This window comes from Toxotes jaculatrix, chromosome 14 (genome assembly GCF_017976425.1).
Source record: "Toxotes jaculatrix isolate fToxJac2 chromosome 14, fToxJac2.pri, whole genome shotgun sequence".
In the NCBI taxonomy this organism is placed as follows: domain Eukaryota; kingdom Metazoa; phylum Chordata; class Actinopteri; family Toxotidae; genus Toxotes; species Toxotes jaculatrix.
Window position 1 is genome coordinate 3,163,452 of NC_054407.1, and position 27,540 is coordinate 3,190,991.

Here is a 27,540-nt window from a genome sequence, read left to right on the forward strand (position 1 = left end):
AGAACATAAATCCACCCAAATACAATAAAATAGGACATTCTCCAAAGTATGTTCAGTAATTTTTTAACTGTTTGTTCTGTTCATTGTTTCCCTGAGTCTGTTTGTGACCCAGTAATTTTTTTTAAAGTCTAATGTTGCAAATATACATAAATGAATAAAGCATTTTCTAAATAAATAAGATAATCATAACAGAGAAATGAAAAAAAAAACTTAGGTTGGCAGGCAAACGTCTTTTGACAAAGATACAATAAGGAATCTTGAAGAATGAGTCACATATATCAACAAAAAGATTGTATCTATGATTGAATAATATTCTCTTGGGTGTTCAGTACAGCATCAGTCATTTATGACTGATTTTTATTTTCCTGTATTACTTAGTTTGCTCTGGAGAAAGTCAAAGAAAAAGAGCTGGGACCACCGTCCACTGGTTACTCTTTAAGAGCAGTTTAACATCAGCTGTCCACAGTGCTGAAGAAGATGACGTATTGCTAATAACTGATAACTGATGCTTCTCTGTGTGCACACTGTTTCATTTGGAGGACTTGTAGCTTTACAGTCAACAGTCAGAGCTTTGAACAGGAGCTTTGGGTCCAAGCTGCCCCCTTTACATCAAGGAAAGATCTGTTTGTTTAGTCCATCTGTTTTCTTTTTGAAATCAGTGGCTGAAATGTAGTCAACACAAAAGACTGGCCCTCATTCATAAAATGTATATAACTAAATAACTATATAACTACTACATCATGACACCATATCCATTACTGTTTTACTGTATTACTCATCACCAAGTCAGGTATATCAACCAAAAACCCCAGAGTAATCATAGGTACTAATTATAATTCTTATTTTTTTTCTGTTCTTTGTGTTGATAAATAACTTTAAGAAAAAAAAAAAAGTAAGAAACATTCATGAATGAGACCCAGTGATTATATAAGAGACAAACTGGGGATACATCAGACTTTCCACATACACCTCTGTGATAGAGATACTCAGTGTGTATGCCAAAGAGAGCTTGTGGGCTCGTAAATCACCACATGCATGTAATTATATACTCTGTGCTGAGGGCTCTTGGAATATTGAATATTTAACACGTTTTGCAGTTTGTGCAGTTTACAGCACAGATTCCCCGTCACACTGCTCTCACCAGACGTCCTCTGGAATCCTGTTTTCTGTCCCTGTCAGTTGCACACACGTCTCAGGAAGGCGTCACTTTGCTGCTTACCATGCCACACATCATCCACAGTGCAGCAAAGCCATTTATTATTAAAAAAAAAACAATAAATGGTTCGGAACACTGTTACTGCTGCTAAGGTCATAATACTATAATGTTTTGGGGTTTTTTTTCCCCTCACACATGCCAGATGATAATTAGCAACAGGCCTTCTGTAGGGTGATGTGAGTCAGTGCTCTCATCACATGTTGGACAACGTGATCAAAAAGGCTCTATAGTTCTTTACACCTGTGCACTTAAAGGATCATATTATGTCTTATTACAGTTTGGGTCTGATTTATATTTTGGCCATCCTTCCTATATGTACTGATAACACTGTCCTCACAGTTAGAAAAGGTATTTTCACATGGAGTACCATCAGTCAAGAGCAGATGAAAGCGATACAGAGCAGAGAGACAGACTAGGTGAATTCCTGCTATTGGTTCAGCAGAGAAGATGAAAGCCTGGCCACTCATTAGTGGCAGAATAGAGAACATCAGCCTGTTTCATCATAACTGAGTCTGTCGATTGCTTGAGTTGTGTGAGTACAAGTCAGAGCTGTGGTACATTTGCTGTCATTTCAGTGCATTCTTTCTATTTTTGAGACTGTGGAGGGCTCGCTCATGTCACAGCTTTTTAAAAAGTTAGATCTGAATAAGGCCTTTAATCTGTACTGGAAGCTGAAACAGATCAAATAATAATGATAAATCTTTGGTTGGATCCAGCCAGTCCACTGTGTGCAGTTCTGGCAGCCTTCAAGTACATGTTGGTTGGTTGGTTGGTTGTCAGACCAGCCTAACACAAGGCAGATACCTGGCAACACAACCAAGTGCTGGGGTGTCTGGCAGCTGAATTTAAGTGCAGGAGAGTAGCCACTGATGCCCTGCCATTCAATTCCCTGACAACTTTCCCACAACTACCATCCTTCATCCAGAAAGGAGAGAAACTGGGAGCTAAGCCCTCACCTGTCCACTGAATGCACCCAGGGACTGGTAAATGCAGATTTATCTTGGCCAGAGACTCGCCTTCCTGTCTGAAACTGCAACAACCAAACCTCTGCCGCATCTGGTTCTCTGGTCCAACTCCTGCTATACTGTCTGGGCCACCAAGAGACCATCCAGAGGCTAACCATGAGACACAGACACAGGTCTGATCAGCGTGAGGTGGGCCTGCCTCGACTGATCCTATAAATCAGTCTATATGGAAGGCAGCAGATAAGTCTGAGGTAACAGGGGAAACAGCTAAGTGATGCTATTGATATTTAAAACCACTGTGTGTAGCACCACTGTGAGGTTTTGAGGGAAAAGTCTTGACAGCAAACACCAAGTAACGCTGAGGTACACAACTGAAGGTGTGATGTAATAGTAACATCATCTCGTGCTCATTTCCAAGAACAACCTCACTCAAGTCAATTGCAGGGCAGAAACTCTAGGGACTGTAACACCCAGTCCTACTAATCAATCAAAGCTCAGTTCTTTTCTTTAATAGTTTGCAGCATTGTTTGTTTGGTTCAGTCTCAACACTCCCATTGTTCTCAGCAGCAGTAGGCAGCTGTTTACATGAAAAAAGCTTTGATTGTTACCGGTCAATGCTCAAACAGCAGACGGACACAGTAACCCAGTGACCACAGAGGAGCATTTAGCCGCTAAAGAGTCAGATATTTTTCTCAGGAACTGGCGGAGACCAAATGGAGTTAAAAACACCCAGTCCAGGTGAATGCTAATGTTGCTCTGATGGCTGGATGTGTAAATCATGGCTATTTTTAAGAAAACTGGATATCACCCCATTCCTAGGAGAGCTGCTCACCAGATTCGTCAAAATAAGTTTTTAGGTCCACAGGATCTAACACAAGACTTCAGTTGACCGAGCTGACTAACTTCCTGTTGAATACCACAAAACCATTTAGTGACATGGCTCCTCTGGACTTTTCCAGATTTTATTGGACTTAATGGATCAGATTCTGATATTGAATCACATTAGTGTTTGTGGTTCTTAAACACATATTCATTGTTTCACAGTTGTTCCTTTGGTAATGATTCTGTACAGGATTGTATCACATCCTATGTCAAACTCCCCTCACAGTCCTGCTCCTGGGGACTTGGTGTTCAGAGGCAACCATCTTTTAATACTTTAGCATAACACCTTAATAACTTTATAATATGATAGTGTTGTGTGTGATGTTGCGCTTGGGAGAGAAAAATGTGAAAAATGTATGACTCAAACTCGTAATCATCCATCATAGTTTACAAACTCACTTCCTGCTTCAGCTTTAACCTGTCACATCTGTGTGTGGGTTCTCTCTCTCTATTTCCAACCCGATCCTTTGACTGCTACCTTTTAAATTCTTTTTGGGGTCATTTTTATATTTTTATTAGTAGGTAATCAACAGGAAACAAGGAAGAGAGAGACACAAAGGTCCTCTGTCAGATTCAAATCGTTGCAGTTCAAGTTTGATGTCTTAACCCCTAAGATACAGCCTCCCTCTGACAGCTTCTGTCTGCTGCCCCGTCAGAATCCTTGGTGACGTCAGCACTCAGTGATTACTTTGGTGAGTGTTATAATGACTGATATGATCACTGAGAAATGGCCAAAACAAGTGGCATTAAAACAAAATTATCTATTATATTAAGTATATTTGATACAAAAAAAACCCTCTTCTCTGAGTCACAGTGAGAGATGAAGACAAGCTGACAGAGAAGTGTGTGAGTGAACTGCATATCATAATCTTACCTGTATGTATCTGTGTGTGTAGCTACTGGTCTACAGTGTTTGTGTGTGTGTGTGTGTGTGTGTGTGTGTGCAGCAGCTATTCAAGGTCTCACTTTGCAGACTCAGAGGCAGAGGCTATTTATCTATCTATCTATCAAGATAGATAGATACATACATAAAAAAGAAAATGCTATTTTTTTAAACAGGGGTCTGTCGACTTTTTGTATCCATGCGTACACACACACATATACATACACAGAGAGAGAGACGGAGACAGAGAGGAGATTAAACCAAAGAGCTGAACAGAACTGAAAGAGAGAGAGAGAGAGAGAGAGCCGAGGAGAGAGAGTGAGTTAAGAGGAAGAGAGGTGGGGCAGAGGCGGTCTTTTATTCCTCTCAGTGCTACAGCCACAGAGAGGGAGAGAGAGAGAGAGAGAGCCAGAGGCAGAGAGGGATATACACTTTCTTGTCCACAGTGGCAGGCAGATGTAGAGAGAGCAAGCCGGCTCGAGAGGGAGGGAAAAAGACAGATGAGTGTAACGCAGCGGGAGGAGTGGGAGTCTGAACACATCCGTCTGCACGAGGTAAAGACCACCACTCCATTCATCTCCACCTCTCCTCCTCTCTTTACCTCTCATCTCTTTCAATTCTTCCTCTAGGTCTTCATCTTTCTTTTCACTCCTGCTTCACTGCAGACAAAACGCTATTTAACTGCTGCAGCTGTTTCTGTTTGGAGTGTGATAGAAAAAGTGTCTGTAATTGGTCCACTATGCTGACTACTTGTGTGTGTCAGAGAGAGAGGGGGACGTCTGTTTTGTGTGTGTTATTTGCGAGCGTGTGCATGTGTGTAGATATGCATAAAAATTCAGTCAAGAGATTCACACTTCACATGTAAAGCTGCTGGTTCTGGCCCACAGAGAATTTTCTTTAAATGACTGCACATATGCTCCCCGTTAAAACACACACACACACCCTCAAATACACTCTCTTGTAACCTTATCATCCAGTGTATTGGTAGTGTTGTACTCCAGGCAGTGCAGAGCTTAAAGGAAATCATTTGCACAGTGGACTGTGATCAATTTTGGTTTGTTTTTTTTTTTTTGCAGTCTTGCATGCAGACCAGGCAGCTTGATGACTGCAGATTTTTAAAATATCCACCCTTATCTGTGGATTTTAAGCCAATACGCCAGTAAGAGTGTGATATTTTTAAGCTTTTCTGACAAGTGACGCAAAAAAGTGAAATGTGTAAAATCCCTTGGTAAATTGAGATTTGGCTTCTCATGTGTAAATGCAGCCTGTGAAAAGTTTTACAGAGCTGAGCAGGAAAGCTCTGGATAATGTGGAGATCTCCATTTGCTTTTTATTTTGCCTCCATCTTTGCCGTGTGTGTGGTGTTTTTATCATTTTCCCAGAGATCACTGGCCTCTCAAAACATGTTATCTCTTTTTTCACGTGTTTCCTGCTCTTCGTTATTTAGCAGTTGGCAAATCTTCTAGGTGGCGCTGTTTTTGTTTCTTCAACAATGAAACATGTTGTTGGTTATTCTGTGTGTACTGTGTTGTTGGTTATTCTGTGCATTCTGTGCTTCATCTATACACACATCAGTATACTGTATCCATTCATAATACACACTCAAAACTTCTTCCAAGTTGATGTCTTGATAATTTCAGTATAATGTCCATTTCCATTGCATAATTAAACAACAACATTGTTTTCATTCACCACTTTATTCCAGTTTTTCCATCAATGTTAAGTTACCACCAATTACACTTAGTTTTGCAGACTTGTAACAGTAAAAATATTCCAGTCTTCTCTTTGTTGCTGGGCTTTTAATGTGAAAAATCAGTTTTTGGCTTGAAATGTCTTGAAGATACCCATGCTGCATAGAAAATAAATGTCAGTGACTTTGCAGATGCCTTCTGATACCAGCAGCAGGTCAGAGCTGTCTCTTACTGGATGTACTGGATGGATTTGCACAAAATGTGATCCCTCTATCATGGTCCCCAGAAGATGAATCCCAATTACTTCAGTGTCCCCCTGACTGTTCCTTTAGCACCACCTTTAATTCATGGTTTTGAGTGAAATGTTTCAGCCAATTGATGGATTGCTGTAAATTTTGTTTGACGCATTCATGTCCCCTGCAGGATAAATAATAATAACTTTGGTAATCCCTTCAGTTTTCATGTTGTAGCATCATCAGGTCAAAATTGTAATCCGTCCAATTCTTTGGTTTATGACCAAATACCCTCAAAATAATTACATTCCCATCAGCCTCAGCTTTAATTAATTTAGTCATAATTATCACTTATTAGCCTGCTAACATGCTAAAATAAGACGCTGTCATGCTAAGGTTAGCATTTAGCTTAAAGCAGTACACTGCCTAAGTACAGCTTCACAGAGCAGCATTGTGTACAGTTGCTTTTTTTTTTGTAATGACTTTTCTGACAGTGGCCACCATCCCGTCATCATAACCAGCTGAATAATAGAGAACAGTGTGATTTACCTCACATGAACACCTTATTTATTCCATCCTGTGCCATCTTTATTAGACGATTCCACAGCCTGATCACATTTTTGTTGAACAGATCCTGGTAACCAGCCCATTCCTCCCTTGACTGCCAAAATACGAGCAAAGCTGTGAACCTCCTTAAAACATGGTGTAGCTCCATCCTGTACAGAGTCTACAATTTTAGATTCTTTTAAGCCTCATATCCCTGTAGCATAATTCAGCATTGTGGAGACACAACCATCCAAATTTGAGTATATGTTAAATAGCCAAAATCTTTGCACACTTTCAGTTTATTAATGGTTGATCCAAGAGCTCACCCAACTGAGTCAGCAAGAAACCCAGCTCCCAGCTTCACAAGTCATAAATTTATCAAAGGGGGGGAAAACGAGGTATTTATGAGCATTAGCACATCGTAAAGCAACTGAGCCAACATTAATTCCCTTTTTCTGTATATTTCTTACCGAACCGATTTTTCTGAAATGTACTATTTGTGTTTTACTTTGATTCATTGCTGATTTGGAATATCTTCTATTCCAAATGCCTTCTTAAATTCTGCTTTGTCTACAGCCCTTTTAACTTCCTCTGTAATATCACAGTACAAAAATGCATTAGGGCTTTAGCCTGCTAAATTCCTACAGTCTCCAACTAATATTTTGTGGCATAAATTTCATTTAAAAAGGCGCTGTCAAAATCAGGTGGAATATGGTTTCCAGAAAATAGATCTGCAAAGTCTTTCCCCCATGTACCAAGCACTGCCTCTTTTCTTATTTAATATAATTTCCACTGGAATTTTCTTTAACTTCTTAGAACCAGAAAAGTGTGGGCTGTCACTTTGTAATAGATTCAGCTCTAGTGTTTGTCCTCTGAAATGCATTTCATGGAGCCCTATACACTTCTGTTTTTCACTAAATTGCCCTCTGGTAAATGGGTCCTTACATTTTTACAAATCCCCAGTCTGCCTTTCTTTTATCATCCCAAAGTTTGTTGTGCAATCCAATAAAGCTTACCTGTACCCATTTTCTGATATGACCCTTTCTGTTTAAAAAAAAAAAAAAAAATCCAACTGTGGAGGAATGAACCACAACAAATACAATCTTCTAATTCACTAATAAGGTCCAATGTAGCAAAACGGCACATGTTAGAGGAAAGGAAATAGCCTGCAGATATTCTGGGTCATCACATTAAAGTCAATACAAGTGTCCAGACAGTCATGGGGAGTTATTATGTCACCCACAACAGTTCTTCCTCTTGATGATACTGATGTAAAATTAGCATAGTTTAGTCTGCAAGCACTTACAGTGCCTGAGAAATTCAAGGAGCAATTCCCCATGGCTGTTTATGCTAATTATATCTGGAGATGGAACTCTATCTGTATCACCTATACAATCGTCTTTATCTGTACTGTGACTATTAAAGTCTCCACATAAATAAATAGAGTCAGCATCCAAGGAATAGATCTGAGCCAGCAGGTGACTAAAAAAACATTACTGGCTTCCGTCCTTGTATAGATCCCCCTGGTGACAGAAGGAAAATAGAACCAGACTATACTGTAGTTCCTGATGTTCCTATTTTCCCATCCATGGATCTGTCCAACACATTTAGTCTGAAATGCTCCGGCAAATTATTTTCAAGCAAAATACTATCTGTTCCTGACACATTTCTGGCTGCTACATGCAACTCCCTGTTGCCAAAGCAGGATAGCCTGGCATCTGATCATCACCTGAACATTGATTTTCATTTAATGAAATAACATCAGGGTTTAGAGTCTGCACTGATGAGGTTCTAGGTTTACAGTTTAACCTAGTCCAGCCATTAATGGTCCAGTGTTCCAGGGACAAATAAGAAGGATCCACTGTGGCTTTGGTTTCATAGATATTTGGTTACTATATGCACTATATGTAAAGTCAGGATCATCTTAAATGATAAATCATCTGAGAAACTGGACTCCGCAGAGAGTTAAACATCAAATACAGTAATTATACCATTGCTTTAGAAAGAAAAAAAAGGAGAAACTTAGTATATGCAAACAGATGTTCAGCACTTAAATGGGACTCTGAGTGACAGCTCTGTGCTGAGATCCCTCTGAGATGTGGAGGAGACATGTAATCCACTGCTGCTGCTTGTTCAATAACAAAGCAGAAAGCATGAAATAAATACCCCAAATTTCTAAGAGCAGGCCAAGATCTAGTGGACGGACTTGTCTGTTTACATCAGCTGACTTACAAATGTAAAAAGAGTGCAGTGACAAAAGCTGTCATGTGGCTCCCATCCGGTTCACACTCTGTGCCCGGTGGACACTGCAGCACTCAAAGATCGTGACAGCCCTGACGCATAAAGTCACAGATAGTAAGGTCTGCAGTGGCACATGTGCACATAAGGTTTCTTTGTTTTTTTTGTTTTTTTTTAAATTCAGTTCAATTTTATTTCTATAGAGTTAAATCATTAACACACATTATCTCAAGGCACTTTACAGTGTTTTAGAGAAACTTAACAGTTCCCACTAGCGGTATGTTGCACTGGGATGACAGGGAACTGTGAGGTCTGTAAGATTCTGGTAGGCAGAAGGCCACCGACCTGTTGGTGTATATGGTAGTAGGAGAGACATACCTGGGTGTAAGTCTAACTATGTAGGTCAGTGTGTGTACTTTACATTCAGCTCTGGTGTTGTATAGGCAGCCAGAGGAGATCAGGGTAGGAGTGACATGATCGAACGATCTGGTTCTGGTTAGTATTCCTGCAGCACTGTTCTGAACAAGGCGCGAGCTGTTGATGGATGACTGAGGTAGACCACAGAAACGGAAGTTACAGAAATCAAGTCTTGATGACATGAATGAATGGATCAGAGTCTCTGTTTGGGAGAATGAAAGAAATGGACGGATTCATTCCAGAGACAGCGAAAACAACTTTTTTTTTTTTTTACATAACAGCCTACCTAACTCCAGAGAGACATGTTATTGTTGTGACTAATCATTGTCATACAAAGGTTATGGTCTCTGACTCGTGAATGAACCAGTGTTACGTCATCAGTGTAGGAAATAAGGAGCAGCTTGAGATGCATCTTTCTTGCTTTTACATGAACCAGAATCCGAAGACCTTTATGGATCCTTGCAAGGACAGTGCCATGTTACAGTTGTAGGTCCAGGGTCCCACTCTTCTCTGGTAGTCATATCCACCAACGGAGTTCATGAGTCTTGTCCAGCTGAAGTCCCCAGAGATCGTGAGGAAAGCACAGTGTAGGACGTCACAGGCTGTTGTTGGGTTGGCCCGTGATGGCAAGGGAGAACTTCCTGGGTATGTAGTATGGATGTAGCTCCATGGCTAACGATTTAATGTCTCGGCTGCAGAAACACTCCCCCCCCCACACCACAAACCATCTGAAAGCTGCTGATAGTAGCAATGAGATCCAGTATCTTCCTGTAGCCATGTCTCTGTGAAACACATAACACCACACTCATGAAGTCGCTCTGATTCCTCTCTAGAGCTGCTGGCTCATCCATCTTATTGTCCAGCGATCTCACGTTACCCTTAATGATAGAGGGAAGATGTGCTCTTCTCCATCAGTCTCTGTTGTCTGGACTCTTTTCTCCTCTGCATCCTCTTTGTCTTCCTCCTGATTTCTCAGGGAGTGTCCGTTGTTGATTGCATTTTAATAAATTCCTGTTATTACCCAAGAGAGTTTTGTCAGCAGCAGTGCTAATAGTGAACACAGTCAAGAGAGAAGAACTGGCAGAGCATATGAAGAGTTGCATTTAGAGTAATGAGGTGCCAACATATAAAAAAAAAAGAAAGGCATAAAAGCAGAATCTGTGTGTTTCTGTGTGCGTTAACATTATAATATGCTGTTGGCTACCAACAGGTCCCTGTATTTTTGTCTTGTGCACTGTTATCTCATCAAGGGAACACTGAGATGAATGAGGTGACAGCAGCACACAGACTTCAACCACGAGTGTCCCATTTTACTAAAAATATACAATTTATACCATCAGGCTTCAAAAGCCCCGAAAACATGTTTTCTCAATCATCTTCTTACTGTTTATTTTTACGCGTGAGTTTTTTCACATGCGAGATTTCTGCCACTTCTTCTTCGTTTTTCTCTCTCTCTTCTCTTCTCACTGGTTTGCAGTGGGAAGAATATCACATACCTGTGTGCACCAGTTACAGTTCAGCAGCATTCAAACTGGGATCTGATAAGAGTAACTGGGTTTGGCCTGGTCACTGTGAATCAGGGGAAGTCCTGATGAAGCACATTAGCTTCGTTGGAGTTTTTCAGCATCAAACTCTTGATAAATAATATTTGAAGATTTTTTTTTTTTACCTTGAATGTTGCTAATGTGATCATGAATATTTAATATCATCGTGAAATACAAAAGTGTTGAAGTTTCCAGCTCTAAGGACACAGTCACAGTGTTTTGGCAAGAAAAGCAGCATGTGAACAGATTCACTGGTCTGTGATAAAAACTCCAGACGGGCTCTTTATGACTTCAATTTGAAAAACAGCTTTTCAAATCAAATGTGTGCTGTAAAATATATAATTTATTTATACTGTAAGGCCAAAAGTATGTGGACATATACTTTTATGTACAGTACTTGTTGTCTAGCTCTTCTTATCCTGGTTTGGTCTAGACCTCTTAGTTCCAGTGAGGAGAAATCTCTATTTTACAGCATACAGTGATATTTTAGACGATAGTTTCGTTCCAGCTTTGGGCCAGCAGTTTGTGGAGGGTTGTTTTCTGTTTCAGTGCTGTTAAGCTGCCTTCAATGGAAATGAGCATATCCTGAAAATGTTTCAAAAAACCAGGAACCTGTGGGATTAGGCCCCTTTCAGCAACTGAAAGGCTTTTGATGTGAAAGACCTGTACAGGAAGTAAAAACTGCAAAATGGAAGCCACATGAAATGACTGGTGAATAAATATTAACTAGATCTGATTCTGTTAAAAAGAGAAAGTGGGAGCATTTGAGTATGACGTGAGTCTTTTCTTACACTAATGTGATTTGTGTTGTGGAGGTACATTTTACTGAATACTGACAACAGGTAAACATGGAGGAAGTCTTTTACTGTTACAGCAAACAGTAAATTACAACAGGAAAGCTTTATGTTAAAATATCATTTCATGATATAATATAAACTGGGGAAATTAGAAATAATGGCCTGTCTCTAATATAAAAATATAAATATAAAGGCCTGGTTCTCTCTGTAGTTGAGATAAATGAAGGCCCTGGCTCCTACTTTATAACATTTAAGTTAGTGCATGGCTCTAAACTGGCAGTGAGATTATAATATTGTGTGCATGCTGTTTAAAGTCAACAAAAGACCCAACGTTGCCACATTATTATATTTAACATTACAATGAACCTTCACAGACAAAGAATTTACAGTGCAGTATATACAGAGAAACGCATTCACAATCATATTTACTCCTACAAGCAGTGCAGAGTCCAGTGCATAACACTGGACAGAGGAAACCCACAGACACGTGGGTATAACAAACAAACCCCTCACAGAAATCACCCAGTCGTCCCCAGAGGGGGTTCAACCTTTTGGTTCTTTCGATGAGTTGGCAGTTCTCACCATGCTACAGCTTCCAATAGTTTATTTTCCTCCAGGTGATTGTGAAGTTTGTGTCTGTATCAGTGTATGTGAATATAAAACAGTTTACATGTGACTTCTACTCAAATTCATGTAGTGTTAAGGGGACCTAATAGCCAACAGAGATGGTGAAGTTGTTCACTTACGGAGAGAGTGCATGTTTCCTCTAACAGCAGGAGGAGTCCATTAGTGGCCCCAGTAGGTTTGAGTCTCTGAAGTGCAGAATGGGCCGGCTTTTTGCTTAAATGAGTGAGGTTACGACTGAAAGCCTGCTAAAGTGAGCGAGCAGACCCATCGCGACGTACGTCCTCGAACTTCAGCGACTTGCAGTGATGCGCCCTTGAGCAAGGCATTTAACTCTGATTGTGTTACCCTCTCTGCCTTGCTAAGACTAAGACGTAGCCCGTGTGTTCGCTGTAATGAATGTTTTCACACACTTGTCTGGTAGCAACTATCACACATTTGATGGTGTGTACAGTGTTCCAGAGGTTGTTTTGCTACAGCGGGCAGCATCTGAATTTCAAATCCGCCTTATGTATATATGTCCTGTCAAACCCACCATCTGTTATTTTCTCTGCTCACTATCAAAGAAAGCAAAACTGTCATGGAAACAATCTTTTGACAGGAAGGAAATATTGGTATGTTGACAAGCTATTTGGCTCTACAACAAATTTAAGCAATCTATATTTAGACGCAAACCACATAAAGAGAGCGCTGCTGAAATGTTCTTAGGTTCATTATCGTCTCCCCATTCATCCATTCACCTATCTAGCCATGCATCTCCCTCAATCAGTGTCTCCCTGTGGCAGGCCTTGCATTCTGATAGAGCAGCATTGTACTGTACATCCCCCATCCAAATGAAATGCATCCTTATAAATGGATGGGAATGTACAGTATAATCCCACATTTAGCTCCTACTAAATGTGAGCACACACGCACTGAACACATTTTGCACTTAGTAATGGCTGTTTCCATAAGTCACATGTATCTGACAGGAGTGTTGCGAGTGCACACGACAGCCAGGGAAGATTTTGTCACACCGGCTGCAGATGGAGGTGTCCAGCATTACTCATCCTCTACCAGCTTCTTCTTTGTTATGCGGAACACTGCCGGAGACCACCGTATTTACATTTAGAGCAAGGCTAAGTGACTTCTAAAAGAGGAAATTCATACATATGCTTACAAATGAAAAGCTGAATCTTGACTCGAGAAAAAAATGGAAATAACGAGGAATTTAATGTGCAATTGTCCTGTAACCCTGATAGTTTTGGTGCTTGTTTTTTCTTTTATTGGACTTTGGTGCAAAAGTCTATGGTTTAAATGTGTGAAGGATACAAGAAAATGTGATAGAAAAGTTTTAATAGGCCCAACAGCCCGAAACTGTACAAGGATCTCACAGAAAACAGCCTGTATTTCCTCAGAGAGACGTTAGTGGCAGCTCTAAAATTGGGCAAACAGTCTGCATGCCACAGCTAAGTTAAAAAACAATGTGCTGATTATCATATCAGGGGGTGGAGACAAGACCAGTGCACCTGTGCTCTGTGCAGTCTGTTGCTGTGCTCTGTTCTCTCGTGCCAGGCATGGAAAAAAGATGAGGCCCTCACACTATACCAAGAAAGAGTGGCTGTGGAGGAGCAGCATCACAGGTAGACTTCGATGTCTCAATTTCAGAGGAAGCAAATTCAGCACAAGGAGACTGGCAAAGATTTCAAGTGGATCTGTGAATTAATGCTGCCACTGCATCTGTCTAACCAGATAATCAAGTTGAATTTGTGACCTTAGAATTTCAAGGTTCTGTCTGACATCTGAATGAAAATGAGTGAGAAACCAGAAATGGCTCAGAAGTCACTGCTGGTTAACATGTGGAGCCGCGTTTGAGTTTCATACTTGTTCCATTGTCTGACAGCAGAAAAGGAAAGGGCAGCACGCTGATACGATATGACGCGATGACATCATGAATGTGCTAACTGGCATATTCCATCATCTACCAACACTTAGTGACTCTTTGAGCAGACTTTAGCTACTTTCCATTCAAAGTAGTCGTCGTAGTAGTTGACCATACACCTTCCAGTCATGGTCTAGGTTTTAACCAGGTCTTGTTTTAAGAAAATCCTTGTATTTTGTCCTGCTTAAGCTGCACATTCTTATTCCAAATAAGAGTTTTAAGTATTAGAACATTTTATCTACAAAACACCCCCCCACCCACACCCAAAAAAGGCCTAAAGGCTGTCTGTTAGTTGGACAAAGAAAAAGACTGTTTCTTGGTTGTAAAAACTTTGCAGCTCAATATTTCAAAGCCACTCAGAATGCAGATAGAACCTCATAATACCAAGGTCACACTCTTTATTATTCAGTCTGAAATGATGTTCATGTTTGCCATTGGCCTTTTTTTGGGAGTAAGTAGCGACCGGTGTATCAGTCCTGTTACACCTGTGGCATTTTCAGCTGACATAGGAGCTTCAGCAGGAGAAGGAGCAGGAGCAGGAGAAATTTTGAGCCAGTCTCAGACGTGTTATACGTTTCATTCAGTTGTTATATCACTTCATAAGTTTTGATTTTTTTAAATTTTGTCCCAGGTACAAATTTCATATAATTCCATCACGTCAGGAGTCATTAAATCCAATGTTCTGTCACACTTACACTAATACTGTTAATGCAGAACTGTGAAACAGTGGTGTTTCCAAACCTATCTTTATCCTCCCATCCCCTCACTAAATGATTCATTCAGCCTTTTCTGATTAATTTATAATGTATAATTACAACAAAGACCCCAGTATCACAAGATGTGTGAAAAGGTTGGACAGTGGGACAGAACGGAGTCTGATACACATGTATGTGTAGTGTGTGTGTGTGTGTGCGCAGTGTACAGCACAGGGAATTGTAGCTTATCATTCAGACACAGAAAAAGAGATAAAGAAAGAGTATGAGGAGTGAAGTACTGTATCTTTAAAATGCAGCAGTACAGGGTGAAGACACGCATGACAGCTGAAGAGACTTAGGGTCGGCAAACAAAAAAAAAAAGGCAGAGAAAATATAGACACTTTTACTTGTGAATATTTAAAAGGATGCATAGATGTGATGCTATTAAAGGACCAGCAAATCATTTCGCTCACTGAAAGTGGAATTTAAATATCCATAAATATTAAACTTGTTTCTGAGGGTTCCTTGCAGATAGTTGCTTGTGTGATTTGCGCTTAGTAGTTAATCCAAGTGTAAAATGTAAATAAGAGTGAATGAGGCTCATCATTTGGCCCATTGTTTCACTGTCAGCTTTGAATTACAATCATATTTTATGCTTGCCAGTCAGTGTGTGCTGAAACCATAAAGTATTCCAGAGGTATAAAACACTGAAAGAAATATTATCTGCAGCAACAAAGCCACTTGATTTCATTATTGTTATCACTTGCATGGTAAAAATGGTCAACAAGCATTTTATGATTGTGTGAATCACATCAAACATAGATAAGGAGCAACCGAGACACCTACTGCACCAATATGTACAGAAAAATAACATTATAGTACACAGTATTAGTATTATTCCCTGAATAAGTGAGCACACAAAATGCTGACACAGGTGTCTTATATATTGAAGGTCAGTTATACTAACACATTCCCTATTAAGAATCAGCATGAAGGACTCAGAAAAATGTGATAGAGGTTCACAGATGGAGGCAAGAGGAGCAGCCTGGAAAACTTGGACTTACAGATTTGAAACCAATCATCGACAATCCCATTTGTCGAGGGGCATCTAGATGTGCTGAGATGTAGGTGGAGTTAGTGGAATATATTTTATGTGGTGGAGAAAAAAAACAAACTTTACAGAAGCACAGCATTTGTGCGTGTGATTCATGTACATTATCCTGGAGAGAAAGAATGAGTGAAAGAAATAAGAAAGACAAAGGAAAATGATGAACATAATTATTATGCATGTCAAGAGATAGTGTAGATATATAGATATATAGATAGATAGATAGATAGATGTGCCAACATACACAGAGAAGAACAGCAGAAATGAAAGACAGAGACCTTGTCAGTATTCAAGTCGTAACCTCAGCCTTCCTTCAGAGGTCCGCAGTGTATTCCCCTTCAATTAGCATCATAATTAGCAACATTGGATGCTAATCCATGGCTAATTGGTTTTGATAGATCTCCAGAAACCAAAAGAAATTGTAGCGCAGCCTCTGCCCTTGGATCTCATCAGAAGGGCAGTTAGTTATGCTGTTTTCCATCTAGCTGTTTAAACTGGCTCATTGGTGCAATGTGTCCATTCAAATACAGTTCACTGTTTAAAGTACAGTAAACTCCAAATGTCACAACTGATCCAACAGTTTCATCAGATATAATGTGTCTTCATTCATTTCCTGCTTTCAGCAGCACTTAACAAAGCAAGAAGACCAGGCTTTGTTAAAAGCACAGAAGGTTGCTGAAACCAACACATGTCCAGCTTCCTTTTCTTCTTTTCCTCTTCTTCTTCTTTTTTTTTTCCAATTGTATGTACCTGTAAAAATCCCCTGTTCTGTCACTCACTGTATTGCACAGCATGATCATGCACATACAGATTACCCTTTCTAGGCCTTTCCATGTCTCATGATGGTACTGTAGGTCATGGTATTTCCAGGCTCTTTTGCTGTGACGATTATTTCCGCTGCAGAAGGCTGGAGAATAGCCTGATCCAGTGGAACGTGACACAGTGGCAGTTCCTGAAAGTGGAGTTGAAGAAGAGGTTTCAGCCACTGAACAGAAGTAGACTTTTCTGAACATGGTTCACAGAGAAGTTAGATTGTACAGTGCTATTTTTCAAGGTGATGGTGGTGAAGCAGATACTTTTTCCAAATCAAATCAAAGTAGTTTAATCCAGGATGTTTCCCCAAGTGTGATCCTTTTTCAACTAAACTAAATGTTGATGTTAACTGAAACTAATGTTGAAGCTTTGACACTGAAGACAGTTAATGACGTAAGTACCCTTTTGATCCAGTCTTGCCCCTCTGTCATGGTGATACATTCAGACAGAACTCATTCCTCAGAACATCGGCTTATTAGGACTAAGATAACTGATCTAGAAGAAATGCATCTTGCATCAAGCTATGCAGGTTTTCCTCTGCATAATCTGCATAGCTTGAGCTTTGTGTTTTAGCATACAACTCTATGTTGACCATAGCCACGCTCCTGGCATCCTGTTGGGTTGTTAGAAGGTTTTGTGGGAATTAGGTGTACCGCGCTGTGTACAACTAATGTACACAGTGCTGTGTACAACTAATGTACACAGTGCTGTGTACAACTAATGTACACAGTGCTGTGTACACCTAATGTACACAGCGTATTTGATGTATAATTTTCCACCTACTTGGCTCAGCCCCAGTGATAATGTCAACACCAACAACAGGTTACTGTGTGCTGTCAGCAAAAAAATGAGACTGTACTCATTTTTTTTTTAACATTACTGCAGCAGATCTTAGGGGAGGTGGTTTTGCATGCAAAGTTTCTGACTGTAAAAGCAGAAACCGTTGTTCTCAACAACAATTGCTAACAATAAGCATGATCTTCTGGTAACATCAGCCAAGCATTTTTAGTTGCCCATGGGTCCAAACCTGTTGCCTGACAAGAACATGCATTTGATGACAATGTTCTATATGTTGAAATCCAGTGTTTTCCAGATTCTTACTTTCTACATTACCTGCACATGGCAACTACAATATGATTACTAGTAGTGCTTTGGAGCAATGTTTTTTGAGTGAGTCCTTGTTTTGTTAGTTGAAATAAACCTTCCTGTAGCAGTGTCCGAAGATTTGCTTTGGCATTGTTTGCATTAGTAATCTCCGCTGCTTCACTTGTCCTGTCATCACTCTCAACATGAAGCAGGCTCAAGGCTGACAGTCTCTCCCGATGCATAGCTGTCCTCTGCCTGTTTCTAATATGATGCATTGCTGATAATGACCTCACCTGCTCCAACAGGTAACGAGAGGGCCAGTCTAAAAAGTTGCTCTCTTAACATTCTCAGTGGACAGCCGCCTGGCCCGTCTCTGCTCGGTGATGTCTCCACTGGTTGTTTGGTGGTTCCTCAGACCGAGGATGCTGGTGATAACACAGTCCAGTTTCAAATGCAGATTTCTTTGTCTGCCATCCTCTATCAGTGTCAGTGTCCAGAGACCGTTACTCATGTTTTCCATGTTTTCCACAATGTTTTTCACCGTGGACTCCACGATGCTTGCAGCACTACACTTCTTTCTGAAAATCATGGTTTAATAGACTGTTTTTCTGAGCAAACTGAAATTTTATAGACGTAAAGTATTTTAGAAACTGATTTTAAACACAGGGTAAATTGTACCTTTTTCTGGGGGCAGACCCTCAGGTCTCTTTCTGATTTGGTTTATAATGTGCACATGTTTAAGTTTAAATTTATTCTGCTGTATGACAGAGCCTTAGTGATACTAAAAAATACTTCATGTATTTAGTTATGAAACATAAATGATTGAACGTTAATATTGTGATATTTCTTTTCAATTTCATTTTATTTCTTGAATGGTGAACTGTGGTAATGATAACAGTAATAACAGTAATGACAGTAAATTTGATGTGATATACACCAAAAGAAGAGCTGGTAAAAATGTTTAAAAACGACTATTACAACTTTTTGTTCAGTTTAATCAAGTAGTAAGTCTTTCATCCAGTGTGGAATAAAGCTGTATCAGTCAATTATCTATTAATAAGAGACTCTAACGAAGCACACTTATAGGCTGTATGATAATATTGTGATGTATTAGGTCAGAGTGAGAGACAGATGGGTATCCAGATATTTGTTAGCCATCTCACACCAGTAGATGAATAAGATGATTCACCATGTTATCACATGACTGTTATGAATCACTTCTGTAATGTGATTATTTGTGGAAGACTATCCCAGCCTTCATCACCTGCCGCCTACAGTTGATGTGATTCACAATTCTGCCAGTGGCTTCTCATTATTCCTCTGCCCCACAGGAGTTAACAATGTGTCAAGAAACAGAGCAATACGGCAGCAAAGGCAGGGCAGAAGATAACTGCTAGCCAGTCAACATGGATGTTAATGATATGGGTTTTAAAATTAAAGTGGATTTATATATACGAGAAACATTCAGTGTGTTTGGTAGACCTCAAGGAAACACTCAGTGAACCTTCTTTCTATTCTGGGCCTAAAACATACAAGTTCATACAAGTTTTCCAAGTCACTTCACCAAACTCTTAACTGCACAAACTTGTTGTAAATTGCTTGTTTCAGACTGATGAATACCACCTGTGTATGAGGAGGTGAGACTTGATCATAAGCATAATCAACGCCCCTAAAATTGCCACATAAGGCTGCCTGTTCTGCTTCATTTGTGGGAAAGTCTCAATCCCAAAAATGTCACATAGGAGTAAAAAGAAGAAAGTCACACTGCGGAGTTTCTGCTGTGAGAAATCAGCAAACAAAAACATAACAAATTTAGCAGAGCCAGTCTTATCAGAGGACCCAAAGCTATTAGGAAATGTTAACAGTACATCTGTCAATGACGCGTCAGAGCAGCCTGTACTGTGACAGAAACAAAGAGGGAATGGTTTAGGCTACATCAAGTTAAAGCTGAAAAACACAAAGTGATACAGGACAATGCTCAGTATCACCATTAACTTAAATGGGAAAGAGGCTGTTAGAGACTGTATATACATATTTGTTTATAATTCTTACGTCAGACAAATGTGTTTTCCCCCTATGAAGAAAGACAGCTCTGTCTGTTCATGATTTTATCTTAGAACAGCTCTGGACCACTTGAGAATTTCATTCGTAGCTAAGAGAAGATTCTAAGTATGAGAAAGTTGGTGAATGCCACAAATTCTCTTAAATTTCTTGCACTTTTCAAACTGTTGTGTGTCTGGTTCTTGTGGGAGGCCCAGCGTGGTTTGGTGAGAAACGCTGAATGAACAGAAACGTTGTTAGTCTTCTAGAAAACTCCACAGGGCACCTCAGGGTTAGCCAAAGACTGTGGTGGCTTCCTGCATTGACAGTGAAAGCTGGTATTGGACATAAATCATCAGGCACTGCATTGTCTGTCATTGGCAGTTCACTGGGCTAAAGTCCCACAGAGCCTCTTAAGAGGGCTCACCCTGTACTCACAGTCAACAGTTACAAAATGTAACCTTACTAATTTTTATATTGTCCTCTCTCCTTGTTAAATGAATAATCCATAGACGATAAGTACACAGGGCTTATTCTGTTATTATGGCCTATTAGATCCTTGAAGCTTCAAACTGAACTTCTTGTACAGATAACACAGTTTGACTCCTGAACTGTCAAATTCACCCTTGTACTTGCAGCAGTATGGCAGTTCTGTACATTCACAGTGGGAACACGTATAATAAGCTCAGACAGAATGGCTGCCATTAAAGGGAAAATAGCAAAACGGGTTGAAAGTTATATTTTCCTTTCGAGATAATGTGTTCACTCAGACAGATAGGAACGCACATTTTATTATTCGATGGACTTCTAATTTATTTATGTGCTTGAATTCAAACTGTCTATGTTACATATTTATCATATATGGTATATCAACTGTTTGTGTATCATTACAAGAGAAATTCCAGCTTTTTGATGGAGATGTTTAATGTTTACCAAGGACATTGGTTTTCTGGGGTTTAATGAAATGCACATCCAGTCACAATAAGCAAATGAATGACTGAATTCTTTTTGAAATCCAAACCCCAACATTCATTTTAAAATGAAAGTGTAAATCTAATTCTGTGTATTAACATGGAGAGGACCAAGTAAACAACTTGTATGTAATCGTTTCAAAAATAATTTCTTCCAATACAAGGAGACGCTCCCTTAATCTCATGTATTACACATCCACATTAACTTGGCGTCTAGCACAAATTAGCCCCTCAGCTCAAGTTAATGTATTCTCACCCTTTTCTTATGCTTATTTCATTCTAAATCAATTACTCTGTTCTCACAAAACAGACAGAGGAGGTAAAAAAAAAAAAAAGGAGAATCATTTCAGCAGAGGCTTCCTCAGCCGGGCTCCATCACTGATGAAACATTTATTATCACTTGCATATTGTTTATGCCATATTTGCCTGTAGATGAGGCTGGTGCAGGTGGCAGGTGGAGTGATCTAGAGTGAAAGTAATGCAAAAAAAAAAAAAAGGAAGAAGAAGAAAAAAAGACAGAAGAAAAAAAATCCTGCAGGCATCATGTGCAGTACATCCAGTCAACAAGGACAGAAAATACAAAACAAGCCAAACAACAGGCTGGCTGGGGCTGCAGTTGTCAGACCAGCACATTCGTTGACAGGAGGATTTGAAGCTTTTGTTAGGTGCTGTTCTCCACTTTCTTTTTCAGCTTGAAGTATGCTAATTTGCTCATTGTAAGGATAGAAAAAGGAAAACTGCAATTGACAAACTGAACACAAGTAAGATTTAATGAAAAGATCTTTCTTGAGCGAGTGGATATGTTATAGTATATAGAAGGGTAAGTAAGCATGTAACTCGAACTGATTACAGGCCTACTGTGCAGCCTAAACTGACATACATGACGACAGCTAAAGCATATTTTGTCAATTAATATTGAATATAAAGTCTCACTGAATCTCTGTAGACTCTATAACAATAAGGTTTTCATTTAACAGTAAAGTAATTGCTAATCATTTATACATGGCTCATGATCAGCTTGGGGGGGGGGGGGGGGGGGGTCGTTTTACCCCTTGAGAGCTGTTTTTGAACTCTTTTGGTCTTTTGGTTAAACTCTTTATAGCCACCCTGGACTCTTGAGGACTTTAGATTCTTAGGTTTTGGTAGTAGTTTCTTGTTTTGTGTTTTGAAATCATGTCACTTTGGTTCTGGTCCTTTGAATTTTTCCTTTTTTTTATTTTGAAAGCCTGCTCCTTGTGTATCTGTCCCCAATTTACTTCCTGTCTCTGTCTTGTTTCCCTCCTTGGTTGATTGTCTGCCCTGCCCTGATGTGTTGCACCTGTTGTCCATTACCTCCTGTGTATATAAGTCTCGTAGTTCTTCCGTCTCCCTGTCAGTTTGTCTACCTTGGTCTTGGTGTGTGTTTTTCTGTCTTGCTTCCCTGTGTTTGTTCCATGGTTTGCTCCAGTGTTTCCAGCCCTGTGCTCTGTTCCTAGTACTTCCTTGGATTTACCTCTGTTATTGTTTCGGTGCACGTAAGAGTCCTGTCTTACCTTCAAGTTTATGTTTTAAGTATTTTCTTCCCTGTGAGAACACATTGAGTTATTCTGATTTTGAAACCACTGACTTTTGGTTGTCAAAAGATTATCATCATGAAATCTGTCTTGTGAGTCTGCATTTGAGTCCTTTCCCATGTTTACAGCTCCACCAGTAGCTCTATCAATGACTTTGTTAACGTGAACATCTTGATTTGACAGACAATGATTAGCAATGTTTACCTGTCAATGAGACTAAAATAATTCAACATTGGATGAATTTCCACAATATTTTTCTAGTAACATTAAGGGTTTGGAGACCAAACCTTTGGTGATCCTCTGACTTTTACTTGAGCACCACCATGAAGTTGATATATTCAGGTATATCACCTGACCTTTCATTTAGTAGCAGTCAAATAACCAGTGAAATATCTCAATATGTATTAGGGGAATTATCAGAAAATAAAAGGTTAACAGTTTCTGGTTAAGATTCAGGTGTCAGAACTACTACTGGGTAGATTGTCATGAAATCTGGTGCAGTTCATAATAAATTGTAAAACTTCCCCTGACTTGTGTACAACCTAACAGAGCTGCTACGATGGCTGTGTAGTTCAAGCTAAATGAATCATGTTTCCACTCATTTAATTATACCTACTATTCTACTGCATAGGCTCACTGCCAATGAAAAATGCCTCTCTTCCGGTCTACTTCATCCAGCTGATAAATGGGATGGGTCCCACTGAATTCCCATGGGACTGGAGGAGCAGTGATAAATCTACAAACAACAGACAGTTAGTGACAAGCTGGTAAAGAAAGCTGAACAGGGGACTAAACCAAAGCTAAGAAAGAGAGTGACTAATGGACTTAATAAGGTTCTTGTATGCTGTCTGTCAAAAAACTGGTTTTAAGGTAAATTGACAAACTTGTCTTTAATCAGGGCTTGGCTTTGATGCTTGGTCTGCTTTGACAAAACAGTTCTTCAGTGTGAAAGAGTTTTTAAGTGACTGTTTATTTAAAGCAACATTGCTGACTGGTACTATTTCTTGAAATTAGCCTTCTATAAATAATTGACTATCAGAGAGTTTTCCAGAGAGGGTGCCACTGTAAATTAGAGTGTCCAAGTCGAGTCAGTCGATTTGCATTGTGGCTTTGTTCTTGTTTGTTCTGCTAAGAGAATATTAGTACTTTTACGAGTACTAAAAAAAAAACCCCCTCTGATCGTGGATTTCTTCTTCTTTCTTTCAGGGGCAGAAGACCTGTGATGAGCCTCAGACAGCCCTCAGCTGCTGACTTTCTGCTTTCAACATGAGAAGAAGGGTCTTCAGCTTTTGGCCAGAGTAGATATTATATATGGTGTTGAAGCCGAAGTATGCCATGGACTTTTCCACTTTACTTCTTCCTACTACTACGTATAGGGATTTGTTGTACCTACCTGCATGTTAATTTTAGATTAAGTGGTGTTTCTGGTCTGAATTTCTTAAAATCATCCAACTGGTGAGTGGGAACAATGTTGGGAGGAAGAAAACTGCCACATTTTAAGGAACATCCAATGTCCACACAAAGTTAGCATAGTGAACCAGATTATGGAGTTCTTTTTTATTTTTTTGATGGAACTATACGAAATGATTCTTTGGACTGCACCATGTGGACACTCCTGGAAACCCTGCACTGTGAAATGGACTGCAAACCTGTCTGTTTGAATGTATTTGTGGGTGTCTTTGTGTGTGCCCATGGTGGTATGACACAGTGGAGGTGAGAGGGGAAGACATTTCCAGCCCTTTTTTTCTTTACAATGAGAGTTCCAGCCGGTGTGGCTGCAGTTTCCTGTCTTTGTCCTCTGGTGGTCTTCCTATGTGTTGTCTCCCAGAGTTGTTATGGGACCCGGGTCAATCTGAGCCCTCATGCTAACCCTAACCCCAGCCTGTACCCAAACCAGAGGCTCAAGTCACTGCCTGAACCAACCCTAATCCCAAGCAAAAGTCCTGACAAACATAAGACTCCAATGAAGCCCAGTCAGCTCTCAAGTTCTAACCAGAACCCCTGGAGCAAATTTCAGTTAAAGCCAAGGCTTGACACCAGGTCCTATCTTACAGACAACCACAGGCCCAGCACAAACTTTCCATCGGCAATCACCCAGGCTGCATCTGGCTCAAACGCTAAACTCAAACAGAGTTCTAATTCAAGGCAAGGGTTAGCATACAAATCAACTTCTCAGCAGTTGGCAAGAAACATAAACAATCCCAAGGAACCTTCAAAAATTGACCTCAAAACCAATCCTACATCAAGACTTGGATCTCTGTTGCAGCCAAAGCCCAAGGCAGTTCCAAACTCAAAGGTAGGGCCTAAGACCAATCCTGAATCATTCTCCAGTACTAAATTATCTTCCCTATCCAGTTCTGATCAACGGTCCAACTCATCTGGTGTAATGAACCCCAGCACCTACTACAATGCCAGCCCAGCTTTTCAGTCCAGTCCTAAATCCCATTCCAGAGTCCGACCTTCTTCACAAACAAATATAAACGCCAAATCCGACTCAAAGATCTCCAACCCAAACTCCAGAACATCAATCAGAACACAGAGGAACCAGACCAAGTTGTTGGACACAGACAAGGATTCTCACCATCGGCCCAAGAGAGGTTGGATCTGGAACCAGTTCTTTGTTCTGGAAGAACACATCGGACCTGAACCTCAGTATGTTGGAAAGGTAAGACCTCTTTTATTGTTTTTCTTCCAGTGCAACTGATAAAGCCAAGGAATCCACTTTTCCCTCAAATCTTTTCTGACTTTTGTGAACTCTTTCTTGTGCCAGAAATTTACAGTAGTATTAAACTAAAACACTTATAAAGATGCTGCAATATCCAGAATTCAGTTACTGAAAGGACATGTATTTTGACACCCCTATTATATGCAGAAGTGTTATAAGATTATTATATTTTTTAATTATTATTGTTCTGATGGCAAAAGCAGTGCTGAGAAGGAGTTGCTTTCTGCCAAAACACATTTTTGTTACTACCACGTGGAGTCACCAAGGTAGGAAATTGTAGATCCTCCGACAAGTAAAATTACAGTGATTTTCTATGTAACTGGGCAGACTTTTGTCTTATTTCTCAAGGGTATCAACAACATCCATGATGATGCCTATTGTAAAAATCAGGTTTATGGGCAAAATATAGTAGAATCTGCACACCATATGATTTTTTTTTTTTTTTACTACAGTTGCTGTATAGCTGTGACAGACAGCTGTTAAGGTAAAAAGGCAGTTTACTTGGTCTTTGTTCAAAAACAAGGTTGGCAAAAGGAAGGTCGTCAGAGAACACAAATACAAAAGGGCAAAAGGATGGACATGACAGATCTTCATCAGGTGCAAGCATCAAACAACCCAAGTTGAGCACAAGTAACAGGTGACAACAACATGGTATGAACCATAGTGAGGGGCAGCTGCAGCTCAACCGGTAGAAAGGGTTGTCTACCTGTTAATAAGAGGGTTGGTGGTTTGAACCCCAAGCTTTCCTCAGTGGTCACACCAACACCTTCTATAGGGGCTCACTGTCATTGGTGTGTGTGTGTGAGAATGGATGAATAAGAGGCAAAACTGTGAGGTGCTTTGGATAAAATTGCTTCATAAACATAATCCATTTACAGTTACGCTCTCCAGTATAGTAAACAGTCAGATGGTGTCCCGAGGTTAAGACCATTTAGGGATAATTTTGGATATGTAGATATTGGAAGCCTCTCTCATTAAGTCTCTCTCTTAAATGAGCTGTTACTTCCAGGCACTTTGGCATGCTCTATACAAATGTACGCAAGCATAGAAAGATTGTGTTTTGCCATGTTGAACTGAACTGTGACTGGGTTATTGGGTTTGTTTGTGTGGATCCTGCATGATGTTCAGCAATTCTGCAAATAAAGCCCTGTGTTTTCTGGGTTTGCTGGCTTGTTCGCTTGGGATTTTCATCATGTAAACCACATTTTTGTGATTATTTGTGCTATTATTTTAAACTGCTGATGACAGAAAAAATTAACCTTGAAGTGAAGTTACATTGTATGCACTGGCTGCATTGATAGTTACCATGGGAGAGGTTGACAAGAAGTGGACAAGTCATTCTCACAGTAAGGTTACAGATATTAGAGTTTCGTAGATTCGAAAGATTAAGATTCAGATCCATATTTTGAGAATTTGAACTGTGATTCTGATGTTGAGTCAGTTCCTGGAGGAAACCCATGCAGGCGTGAAGAGAACATGCAAACTCCACACAGAAAGGCTCGGTCCGCTCAGCAGGTTTGATCCCAGGACCTTCTTGCTATGCTTACTACTGCAACACTGTGCCACCCACGTGTCAAAGAACTTTTCCTCATTCACACATATACAACATAAGATTAGGTTATCCTCAGGCTTCGTTCACTTCTCTTTCAAATGGGAATCTTAACTCATATTTTTTAATCTATTTGCACAATTTTCTGTCCAGTTTTCAACACATTTTCATTCTCAGAGTTATGCACTTGTTATTGCTAACTGACTGCCTGTAAAAATTGGAAGCACTATTTTTTTTTTCCAGTTATAAATTTAATAATAACATCTGTGCATTCTGCATGTATTATTTATTAGATAAAGCTGTATCCCCAAAACAAAGTGATACCGTTGGAGCAGATGACTAGCATCCAAGCCTTCAGACATTTAATTGTTGTTATTATGTTTTTTTTTTTGTTTTTTTTTTAAAGGTCAAAATATATTTTCTCTAGAGAATGCAAATAACTGCAGAGCTGCAGGTTTGGATGGAAAATGCTGAATATTCTTCAGGTGGAAAACAGTTAGAAAAGAACCTCGCAGGAACAATTAAGAAAAAATATGCCTAAAACCATTATCCAGTACAACCAACCTGGGGAAGACTCTTCCTGAAGGAGGGATTCAGCCCTTCTTTCTACAGTACACTGTGAATATGAGTGTTTAAAAAAAAGAAAGAAAGAAAAAGAAAAACCATAAAGCATGTGTGGTGCGCAGATAGAGTGGCTTATCCTTACAAATGTCAGTCTTTTCACAGCATATTCTGGCAAGGCACAAAATTCCATTGCACCAAGTGCAGATTGCCCACAATTTGCATGTTCCATTACAGATATAAAAGCTATATGCTGTTGAGTGGTGGAAGGGCTGGTAATCCAGTTAGATGGAAAAGCTGCATACTGTAGAACCATCTCTGATCATATAGCTAAAAGCATTTCACTGGGGAAAGACAGGCTTTTGTCTTCAGACGTTGAAATTTTAAGTCTAAAGAAAGGGATGCACTCAAACACTGCAGTGGGATAATTTCACAATACAAATTACAAACATAAAACATACTCACTGAGATGTAGACTTTCT

General features: G+C 39.8%; 1 protein-coding gene across 1 annotated transcript in view; it reads left to right on the forward strand.

Moving 5' to 3' along the window:
• Positions 1 to 23,976: 23,976 nt before the first annotated feature.
• LOC121192901 (cadherin-18-like) overlaps positions 23,977 to 27,540 on the forward strand; it is a 114,962-nt gene continuing 111,398 nt past the window's right edge. Inside the window, exon 1 of the mRNA XM_041054891.1 lies at positions 23,977 to 24,888. Coding sequence (XP_040910825.1) covers positions 23,977 to 24,888 — 912 coding nt within the window. The remainder of the gene's footprint in view (positions 24,889 to 27,540) is intronic.